Source organism: Centruroides sculpturatus, unplaced genomic scaffold (assembly GCF_000671375.1).
Source record: "Centruroides sculpturatus isolate CEXI.00-Female unplaced genomic scaffold, Cexi_2.0 scaffold1341, whole genome shotgun sequence".
NCBI lineage: Eukaryota > Metazoa > Arthropoda > Arachnida > Scorpiones > Buthidae > Centruroides > Centruroides sculpturatus.
Window position 1 is genome coordinate 91,210 of NW_019385626.1, and position 11,670 is coordinate 102,879.

General features: G+C 32.4%; 2 protein-coding genes across 2 annotated transcripts in view; both read right to left on the reverse strand.

The window, feature by feature from the left end:
* The window catches only part of LOC111640721 (tyrosine-protein phosphatase corkscrew-like), a 73,510-nt gene extending 72,150 nt beyond the window's left edge, over window positions 1-1,360 (reverse strand). Inside the window, exon 1 of the mRNA XM_023386759.1 lies at window positions 1,227-1,360. Coding sequence (XP_023242527.1) covers window positions 1,227-1,240 — 14 coding nt within the window. The 5' untranslated portion in view covers window positions 1,241-1,360. The remainder of the gene's footprint in view (window positions 1-1,226) is intronic.
* LOC111640725 (patched domain-containing protein 3-like) lies at window positions 1,330-11,409 on the reverse strand. Its single transcript, XM_023386766.1, has 5 exons — window positions 10,413-11,409; window positions 10,022-10,333; window positions 7,368-7,592; window positions 6,385-7,286; window positions 1,330-1,383 (listed from the first exon to the last, which is right to left on the reverse strand). Exons 1-5 carry the CDS (start codon window positions 11,407-11,409, stop codon window positions 1,330-1,332), a joined length of 2,490 nt encoding a protein of 829 aa, XP_023242534.1.
* Window positions 11,410-11,670: the final 261 nt, after the last annotated feature.

An 11,670-nucleotide genomic window follows, 5' to 3' on the forward strand; every position in this document is an offset into this window, starting at 1 on the left:
CTTCTGTCTTTTCTTGATTATATTAGTATCTTGCACTTTTGAATTTTCTTTTCTTAGGAACAAATATTCAGTTATAAAGGTTATTACATTCATAGATGTGCTATTGAATTTTTTTATCTCAAGATTTTAGAAGTAATTATTCAATGATTTTGACCTATGAAAAATTTCATTAATTTATATTACAGTAGAGCATTGATTATCCGAATACTGATCAACCAAAACATCAGTTAACCGAAAGCATTCCAGTTGGCAAATTCAAATTTCCGCTAGGGCTTTGGCGTTGTAGCACTCTTCTCATCCCTGCCAAACTGAACTGTAGGCCTAGTTTAATGTATTACATTATGTAAGGTATGTATTTGTAAGACATGTGATACAAATTATATACAGTACAGTTTTGTGTTTAATATATTTTTTTGTAAATGAACAGTTATCCGAACAACTCCAGTCCCAAATTATTTTGGATAATCGATGCTCTACTGTACTTTCATATTATCGGTGGTATAGATGTAACTTTTAATTTAAATTGTAACAGCAAGTATTTATAAACATAAATGTTAAAATTTATTAACTTCTTATCCATTTACTATTGCTACATTTTTTGCAATTTCAGTACTATATTATTTCTTATATATTATATTCCAATAAAGTATAATAATAACAAAAATTCATTTTTTCTCTTTTTTTCATACATAGATGTATAACTAATGACAAGTAAATTTCATCAAATATAATACATACAGAGTGGAAATCAGCTAAAACCAAGCTATGTAATATTAAAAAATAAATAAATGAAATATATACGACATAAATTTTTGATATACAAATATTATATAACATTAATGCAGATGATTATTTTTCAACTAATAATTCGGAGAATGAATTAACTTCAAAATTAACTTGAATGTTTTCGGTATAATAATTTTAATACCTGAAATGTTATACATTTAACATGTGGGGTCCACATAAGAATTTATTAGATACACTACCAACAAATTTTTACATGACTCCAGATGTAAACAATTGCCATAAATCAAAACTACAGAATATAAATATAACAAATGAAAGCTTAATTTATTTTAAACTTAATTAATAAATAATAAAATGTATATTAAACACTCTTGGCCGGTTTTTAATAAAAGTACGTTTTATTTCATATCTTAATAATTTGAATTTAGTATCTAAACAAAATTCTAATTACAAATATATAAATGAAAATGTAATATTACCTTCTGGACCCCATTTGAAATCGACAGTCAAACCAGAAAATAATAAAATTAAGACATTTAACAATTCAAACAAGTTTAAACTTAACGATAAAAATTTCCTCTTTCATCCGTTGTTAGCTGTCCGCCATCTTGAACGTCTGTTGCTGAGTTTCGATAGCTAAAAATTAATTAGAATTTTAAAAATAGAAACAATACAATATTATAACAACATTGTTTATTAAAAGTATTAATACAATATTTCCTGATAGTAGCGGACGTGACTTTTTATAATTAAAATATTTTTAAGTTTTGTAAAATTATTTTCTTAATTACCATTTTTTATGTTTACGCAATTTTTTACTGCAATATTGAATTATAAAGTATAAAAACGCTAATTAATAATAGATTTAAAAAATATATGTTTAATTCTTATCATGGAAATCGAACTCAAAGCCAAAGCTCAAATTTTAATATCATTACACTTTTAGTACTGAATTAGTGCCTGTTAATCATAAACTAAAGAATTTTCTTTATTTTTTTAAAAAAGTTTATATACTATATGTATGATTTTGTTATTCAGTAGATAAATAGTCTTTGTGGAAAAAAATCTCTAAATATTCATGTTAAAGATGTAAATGATGAAGCTTATTATTCGATTGGTTTTGATTTTCATGGGATAAGGTAACACAACAAATAAGCGATATGCCAAAGATCCGGGAAAACTTTCTACGAAAAACTGGTCCCTATTTAGGGGTTAGACACATGAAAAAAACCTGGAAAACTCCACATGTTCAGTTTGTTGATGAGGCATGAACCCGCTACTAAACCAATGTTATTAAATACCTAAAAATAATCTAGTTAATAAAATACGGGATAGTAAAAGACAATATTATATTAGAAAATACCGTATACATTATATCGAAAACACTATTTCCTTATATCATCTGTAAAGTTCTCTATAAACAATAGTTTATTAATTGCTGTATTTTTTGTCTGTGAAAATATATGATAAACAATTTAATCAGAGGGAATAATTAGAGACAAACAAATTTCTATAAAAAATTATTTGCAAAAGTTTGAGTTACATGTAATNTTGATCGTTTGTGTTGTTCCATCAGCTGCTGCTTCTACGGTGTATCTGTTAGGATTGCTGCTTTCCCTCTCCTGCTATTTTCGATTTTTTTCTTAATTTCAACATGTGGAATTGACATTATTTCTATGGGAGAGACATGACTAAAAACTGAATGAGTAGGCCTACTTGTAGTGGTCTAATCGGTAACCGTTTCTGCACCCAGATTAGGCATATCTTCACCTTCATAGTTTTGGTTATTTGGCATTTGGTATTATATGGTACATATTAGACAATTTGGCGAAGTGATGGATATCTTGCTATATTACATTATCTCTCTTCCTTTGCTCAGGAAAGAATTCGACATTATGTACATGTTATATAAAAATATTTTATTGTCATATAATAGTTAAGTCTTACCTTTCCTAATAGAGAAGCAATGGCGCACGAGAAATACACTATAGCTCTGTTTCTATTCGAGAATCCTTTCTTGGTAATCACACAATCAGCTAATTGTTCGAAAAAGTAAAATATGTATACCTGTATCCTGTATAATTTAAACATGCAACTATAATAAAGACGTCAATAACAATAGTTAAATACACTTACTATACGATGATAATCGGACAGCTTTCTAAGAAAGCATTTCCAAAACTTTACGCCTTTAGCAGGTTCCACTAATAAAAAACAATAGAAAAAAAAAACAAAAATTTGTATTATTGAACTGCAATTTGAAAAAATTGTAACCTATAAATTCCCACTGTCGTCCGTCTTTAGAAAAGAGTTAGGCAGATGAAATCCGAGACAAGATATGGAAACCTTAAGGGCAGGTGGCCCGATTACCTATATAACAACTTCCGAAAGTCACTTTACGTCAATTCAAAACTTTTCCGCCGAAAGCTGTTAGACAGACGACTCTATTGTTAAATGAAAAGTATGATGTACTGTACAGGGGCAAACCACTACTAATTTAAGGTGAAGAGCATATATTTTGAATTAAATTAATTAAAAATATGATTAAAAATTGCAGCCCGGCATTGTGACGATGTCACAATAAATAATTGCTCGTTTTGTAGCTATAAATTATCATCATTATTATCCATCCTACTTACAGCAAAATTCATCCGTAGTTTCTTCATACGAAATATGAATTAATACAAAAATAATTATAGTTATAAGCAGCAGAAACTACATGCTTGGAGTTAATTAAACCAATTTAATTAAAGTACTAAGAAATTTATCATTAAAAGGAAACGTGATAACAGGAGGTTTTATGAAAAGCGACTTTTACAAAATTATTCTTAATTTAAAATATCAGCGCTAGAAATATATACAGTGGTGCCTCAGTGTGTGAAGCCCTGGAAATAGCCCCTCCCCAAAAAGGGAAGATATGTAAAAATTTGTTATGTTAAATCGTCAGGAAAGTAAATATATAAGTGTCGAATCGGCGACACCCGACTTTGACGTCGACGCTCATCAAAAGTTGACGGAAAAACCAAATTTTAGATGTAAAAAGAAAAAAATTTAAAATATTAAAACTTAAGACGCAGTTTAGAAAGCAAAACGAAACTAGATAAAAAAATGTCTAGATGAGCGAAGGTGTCATAGTCAACAATTAAACGCGATCAGATTCGAAAAGATGGTGTCGGATAAACCATCTCCAGCCGACCTTTTCCACGAACTTAACGAAGCTCCATTTACACCTGGAGACAGGTGTATGAGCAATTGGAAAACGGTGATGTAAGAACTATCCAATTGACAAGAAGCCGATCGCAAAAACCCTATAAAAACGCAAAAATCAAGGACAACGAAACTTCCACTAAGACTTTTCCACCTAGACTACCTGTTGTGTTCGTTTGTCGACAGCTGTCGTGTTTCCTTTCATCTTTTGTGTGCTGTCACTTCAGATCTCGAACTTCTCACTCGACGCAGTCACGGGGCCCCTCCAGCGTAGGACCAGATCGACACCGAAAACAACCCAAGGTTCTGAACTTAAGGACCTTTGCCAAAAAATTANGTAAGCGAGTACCCTTGGGTCCTTCCAAAATCTTCGGGTTATATACCACCTAGCGTAGCGACGGTTACGGACGCGGAAGTAACTGAGGCTCCATCCCAAGGCCAATGTCACGAGCGCCCGTCACCGCCTACTCCCATTGGATTATTTACCAAAAATTGTAAATGGTGATCTCTTTCACCTGTTTAGAAGAGGTCATCATCCCCAATGAGGAGAAGGTTAGTTTGTAAAAACTCGCGTACGGTCAACAAACTTTGTCGGAAATCGGAACTTAACTAGTAATGTGAAACTCTTTCTTTCATAGATGATGAAATTGAAACCTGTAACCTTTTAGTCATTTGTGATGATACTTTGTATCGCGAACGAACCTTCGACTTTTGTGCCAGTGTAGATGAAAAAAAAAAGTGTTTTTTGATTTTTGTCGGAAAAAGAAAAATGTAAAAATTGTCATTCACACACTCGTTGTTCCAATCCAAAAATTGTCGCGAGAAAGAAACGCTCATTTAAAAATCTCATAGATTGAGCAATTTATACAATTGAAAAATGAGGAAAATTGACCCTCCAAATTAGAACGCACTGAAACAATCAGATCTGTAACGAGAAAACAGCCGTCAAGAAGCTGATAGCAACAGGAGAATAATCACGAAGTGTCGAATGTTCAGCAGAATTGAGAGAAACGTCGCTTAAGAACCACGTGACCTTGATTTGTGGAAATCTGCATCGAAAAAGATGACAGAAAATTGTCACGTGTTTACGACAAGAGGACATCGGAAGAAGCGATGCCTGCAAACGATGCTGAGGTCGATGAACGTCCACCTCCATGCAGATATTCTTTCATTCTCCTCTCCAGATTCTAACAGAAAACTCGAAAGAAAAAAAGACAAGAATGGTAATCTCTTGAATGACAGACTGATTGAACAAATTTAATTTAGACCACGTTTGGCTTTTCGGAGAACAAGGAAAATTTTTGAATTGATATAACTTGCTCAGTCTACAAAATTAGAAAAAAATGTTTTCAAAAGAAATCCGTATCTTGACGAAACTCAAGAAATGTTACGCGAAGTATCAATTAGTAGATCAGGTGTAACGCTTACATGATGTGACCATCGAGCACATTTCGATGTAACGCGAAACCAAACACGCGCGAGAGAAAAAAAAAATAGAAAACGAAAAACGATTGTAATTGTGATCTTGTATTACAAGAAGGAAGCGAACTGTCAGCTTCCGAGGCTGCCAGAGAAAATGTCGCTGGCACCAAGCGACATTTTCCTTTGGTAGGGAGCCCTGTGAAGCCCTGGAAATAGCCCCTCCCCAAAAAGGGAAGATATGTAAAAATTTGTTATGTTAAATCGTCAGGAAAGTAAATATATAAGTGTCGAATCGGCGACACCCGACTTTGACGTCGACGCTCATCAAAAGTTGACGGAAAAACCAAATTTTAGATGTAAAAAGAAGAAAATTTAAAATATTAAAAGTTAAGACGCAGTTTAGAAAGCAAAACGAAACTAGATAAAAAAATGTCTAGATGAGCGAAGGTGTCATAGTCAACAATTAAACGCGATCAGATTCGAAAAGATGGTGTCGGATAAACCATCTCCAGCCGACCTTTTCCACGAACTTAACGAAGCTCCATTTACACCTGGAGACAGGTGGATGACCAATTGGAAAACGGTGATGTAAGATCTATCCAATTGACAAGGAGTCGATCGCAAAAATCCTATAAAAACGCAAAATTCAAGGACAGCGGGACTTTTTTACTTGATTTCTACTTCCACCAAGACTTCCACCTATACTTCTGTTGTATTCGTGTATCTTCATCTTTCGTGCATCGACTTTCGAGACATCGAACTTTTTTTTCTCCTCGACACTGTCCAGGGGCCCCTACGACGACGCACCGGATCACCGCCGGAATTCTCAACAACGCAAGACCAGCACCGAAGCCTAAAAATTGTGTAAGCATATTCGTCCGAAATAAACGGTTTACCTTTGTAAACACTTGTCTTTGCTGCCTTTACAAACCGCCACCCACATACGCTAAGACCTTAGACCATCCCGACGGTAGGGAATAAAAATCCCCCCCCAATCGGCGTTCTTACATTAGCTTTAAAGAAAATTGAAGAGATTAAAGAAAGAACAACAGGAACAAAAATCAATGCATGAAATGCAGTTTCTAATGCAATAAGAAATACAATTTTCACTAATATAATTGAAGCGTACATATCTCTGTATACAAATAAAATTCCTAAAATGGTTGACAGAGATCCTTGACATATTGGATAGCCAATACGATACAGACTGTCTTTCATTTTTTCCTTTGGAGTTTGATACGGAGAACAAATATACGCGTAAGATATGTGAGCCGGATAATTGACGCAAAATCCGACACATAATATCAGACTCATCATAGATAAAATATCCATGTTTATACCCCACAGAGACATGTATCCTAATGTTTCTACAATGGTGGATGTTACCGATATTGCAACGAGAACTGCAACGACGATGTTTGGTATGAAAACTATAAAAAGAATCATGACCAAAAGTGAAGTGATCCAAAATAAATCCTGAATTGTACGTCCAATTATAATTCCTTGTTCGTACAGAGGTGCGACTGCTGAATAAACAAGAACAGGATAATCAAATTCGTCGGCAATTTTCCAGAGTGTTTTTAACATTTCCATTTCAGCTTCTGTACTTAACGTATCATTCACAAGTACATGGAATCTGCTACTTAAAATATCGGATCCATCAGAGTTGAATGCGATATCGTCAGAGAATTGTTCCGCTGATTTAAATTTCAGGAAAACATCGCGAAGTCCATCCAAGAAATCTTGTTTAACCGACATGTTGTATCCTCGTAATGAATACTTTGCTAGCGGGTGATTTTGGAATTCTTTGTAATATTTTAACCAAGATATTCTGAATCTGGAATGTGCAATATATGGAAGACTTTCGAATTTGTTGAGTAGGTCGTCTACGGATTTCTGTACATTTAAATCTGAATAATCAAGTGTTCTATTAATTATTATATGGTAAGGAAACGTATAACGGCCGAAACTATTATAATATGTTTTAATACCCTGTGTTATTACCGATTTTTGTGGATATAACTTAGTAAAATCTATACCGTGTTTTATATTTAAGGCTCCCCATATTCCAAGTGATAAATTTAGAAAGTACACGATGATAACTGTTAACTTAATTACATTCATAGATAGAATTTTTCCAAACTTGTCCCTAAAATATGCCATTGTTGGCTCATCAGTAGACGTTTCTTCTTCTGTACAATCATTTTCGATATCTTCTGTAAATAAACTTACCATTTAAAATATTCATACGAGATTTTTATTCAAAAAGTAATTTTAAACAATGTATAGGTAATTTTTTAATCATTTAATGTAATATTAATTATCCGCATATGAAATGAAAATAAGAGGTATGATTAAAAAATGAAAATGAAAAGTATTCAGAAATTTTTTAAAAGCACATCGAAAAGTATTCAAAAAGATCACCTTTTTCTGTACGATATTTTTAAGCATAATTTTCATTTTATTTTAAGGAAAAGCTGTTTATTGTTAAAACAAAATATAAGATATCAGCCAAGAAAGAAGGGGAAAGTGAAAAAAAAATGGGGAATGAGCATAAAAAATTAAAAAAATAAATGATCCCTCTCAGAGGCTTACGAAAGAATAATACTACGTAAGCCTTAGTAGTAACCTACACCAATAACCAGTGCAGCGACAAGCAAGCTAGAAAGAGCAAAGTTAAAATCTTAAGTTTAAATTAAAAATTTACCGTAATTTAAAATAAAGCGATATTTGTAGAAATCATACTTCAATAATATATTAAACTATTCTAAATTAACGACATGTACTGTATTTTAAATGCTGTGAAAAATCTATAATGTACTATTTTAGCTGTGTCAATTCAATATGCTGTAGGAAACGTTTACGTAACTGATAAGAATATAAGTTACTAGCAGACCCCACCACGCTTTGTAGTGGCTCAAAATGTATCTATTATAAATGTATAACACTTCCCCAGTGAGAGAAAATTTTTCGAAAAATTCCTTCTTAGTGTACATTCTGTTGACGTACCCTATTAAAACGCAATCAAAAACGCAAAAACCCGCATCTAAAATAGTATAATAGAAACAGAGTTCTTTACGGTAACCTTTTCCGTAAGGCTTACCGTAAAGAACTGTCCATCCCCCATGTTTAACGGAATAATATATAGCCTATGTCCACCCTGAAGTTCCATTCTAGATATTTGTGAAAGAATTTTTGAAATAGGATGACTAGTTTCGGAGATTACCTGCTGCATACAAACTAACATACATACAAACATTACCTCTTTATAATATTAGTATAGATGAGTATTACTCTTTTAATACTACATATGCAAGAAGATTACGAGTAATATTTGTTATATATATATATATATATATATAACAAATATATATTATTAATATATATGTTATGGACAGAGTGATTAATCGGATATTATACATAATGCCCGGTCATTATGAATACGCGCGAGCAGTGTAGTAATTATTCATTAATTTATCAAATTGACCGGTCATTATGAATACAGCCATCACGTAGTCGGGCAAAGTGATAATAATACGTTGAAAAGTGGTCATCCAACATACGCTAGCCAGTGGCACTCTGAGTTGCAGAGTGTATCCTGTTGTGTATTGCGTTTAGTACTGAATTTTATATTGTGTGACATTTTAATTTGATTAAAAAACTCTACTTATTTCATTTAGAAATATTTATTTTTGTGAATTATTTTATAGTACTTAAAAATATGTAATGTTTTAAATTAAACTAAGTACCATTAACTATATTAATTAAATAGTAAAATTATACCTATGTGCACCGTAATGGCGGCGGTCGCGACTGCTTGTGTTCCCAACAGATTCCTACCCGAGGAAAGCCGCCGGCAGGCCGCCAATTTGTTAACGTCACTACATATTGATACATACTAGTTATTGATACGTGTGTTCAAGAACTACGTGAATCAATATCTACTGACGTTAAACAATACGCGGCCTGCTGGCAGCAGCCCTCCTGTAGGAATCCATCAAAAGCACAAACAGACGCGACTACCCCAAATTCGGTACAATATGCAACACACACGCTCAACTCAGATGCGAGTGCTGGTTGGCTAGCATATTTTAAATAATCACTCTTTGACACATTATTATCACTTTGTGCGACTAGATGATAGCAGTATTCATAATGACCGGTCAATTTGATAAATTATTGAAATTTATTACAATGTCCGATATTGTTAGTCATTATTCAAAATGACCGAGCATTATAAATAATGGCCATATTAATCACATTGTCCATAACATATATATTAATTTTAAATTTATTTAAACGTAACTAATCAGAAGAAATGTTAATTATCGTAATGTTAATTAATGTCTTAAATTAATAAAATTCAATATTAACAACATACTCAGTTGTGACGTAAAAATAAAGCTGCAATTAACTACTTGATAGTAATTTGGCAACACAAATTAAGTTTCTGCAAATAATTTCACATTACAGAACACTTAAACGAAATAATGCATCATATAATCAATACACTATAAAATTACTTTTTATGCTATGCCAACAGTCTGTTGATACTTCCATGTACAATCTCATATGCCATAGAAATTATGAATAACCGTAAACATATATAAACATATATTTAATTTAAAAACTTAAATCATCTTACGGATATTAAGACGAAATGCTTGTTGTTGTTTTTCTTCTTTGTATCCTGATAATGCCATGCAACCTGCAAAAAATGTTATTTGATACAAAAATGTGAACACTACGCTAGTTGCTGAATAATAACAAAACATTCTTATAAGAGGAAAAGATGCCGTCATTCCAATACAATACGAAAACAGATTAGTCAACGATGTTAAAGTTATAGAAACTCCTGCTTCACACAATGTTTCTTCCATGCGTTTGTGTACTTTATGCTTGGGGTTTGATATTCTCCAACACGCCAATAATACGAAGGCATCATCGATCTCTGTCACTGCATGAAAAAACTTTTATTAATTGAAGAATTCATAATCTAAAAGTAAACAAATATAAAAGCGCGAGTAATTACTTACCGAGAACTAAAAACGGAATGGTTATGTTCCAAATACTATTTTGAACACCGACAATTGACATGAATCCGAAAGATGTGACCACGGCCAGACCAGCAGATACGACACTTGCAACACCCAGAAAAGGCTTGCTTTTTGCCCAATTATTGCTCATATACGTAACTGTAGTAAACAAAGAAATAAATGCAACTACTGCACCGATCATAGGTTTTATATTTTCCACTAATTGCACATTTTGTTGTTCCATTGACCAGTTGTAGTCAATGAAAAACAGAACATATTTAAATTGGTGATTTCTTATTTGATTGTAAACTTCTGTTCGCCATCTTTCTATCACATTGTGTTTTTTCTTGTCGCTTTCGTCAGTGAAATAAACTAATCTCATAGCATTTGCTGCCTGAATGAAATCGTTTTCATCTTCAGTTACATCCCCAAAGTTGAGAGAATAAATTCGATAAGAGTATGTCAGCGGATCTATGTCGAACGGATACTTCAATTTCTTCTTTCTCTGCACTATTTTATCAATTTCGGGCAATATTTCGATAATCGGATTTTCAAAACATTTTTCGCCTACACGTGCACAAATATCTGAATATCCAATTTTCCTACCTTTATCGTCAATTGTTATATTCTTAATAAACTGATCCGCCAGACTTATTTCCAGTAGCACATCTTTTTCGAGCATGTCTCCACCACCTTTCTTTGTAAATGTAACAAACACACATTTAGGTACGTCTGTAAAACTTGTTGGATCAAAGAATTTCGATGTATTAAAAGGAAAGTTTTCGTCAATAAACTTCTTAGTATTATAGACTTTTCCTGAATCTGCAAATACCAGTTCGATTGTGTTTGAGATAGTGTTTATATTGAAGATGAAAGCTGAGAATGACGCTGTTATTAAAATAGGAATAAAGATAAAATAGTACGGATGAAGTCCGATTAATCTTCCTAATTTTCGAAAAACGATGGATAATCGTTTCTTCACACAGTCAGTTTTCATGTTTTAATTTTTATTTATAAAAAGATATTATTTTGTCTATAAAAAATAAAAATAAAACATCATTTCGATAATTTTAAAAATTCACAATAAGTATTTTTTCATCGGACATAAGTATAAAAGCGTCCTTCATCTTTTGTCTCATTGTGTAATTTCGGGTTTTTTTAAAAAGAAAGATCTAAATAAAGTCACTTTCGGCAATAAAGTTTTTAATCCTAAAGTCATACGAAGAGACAACAGATAAAGCACATTTCTAAAATTATG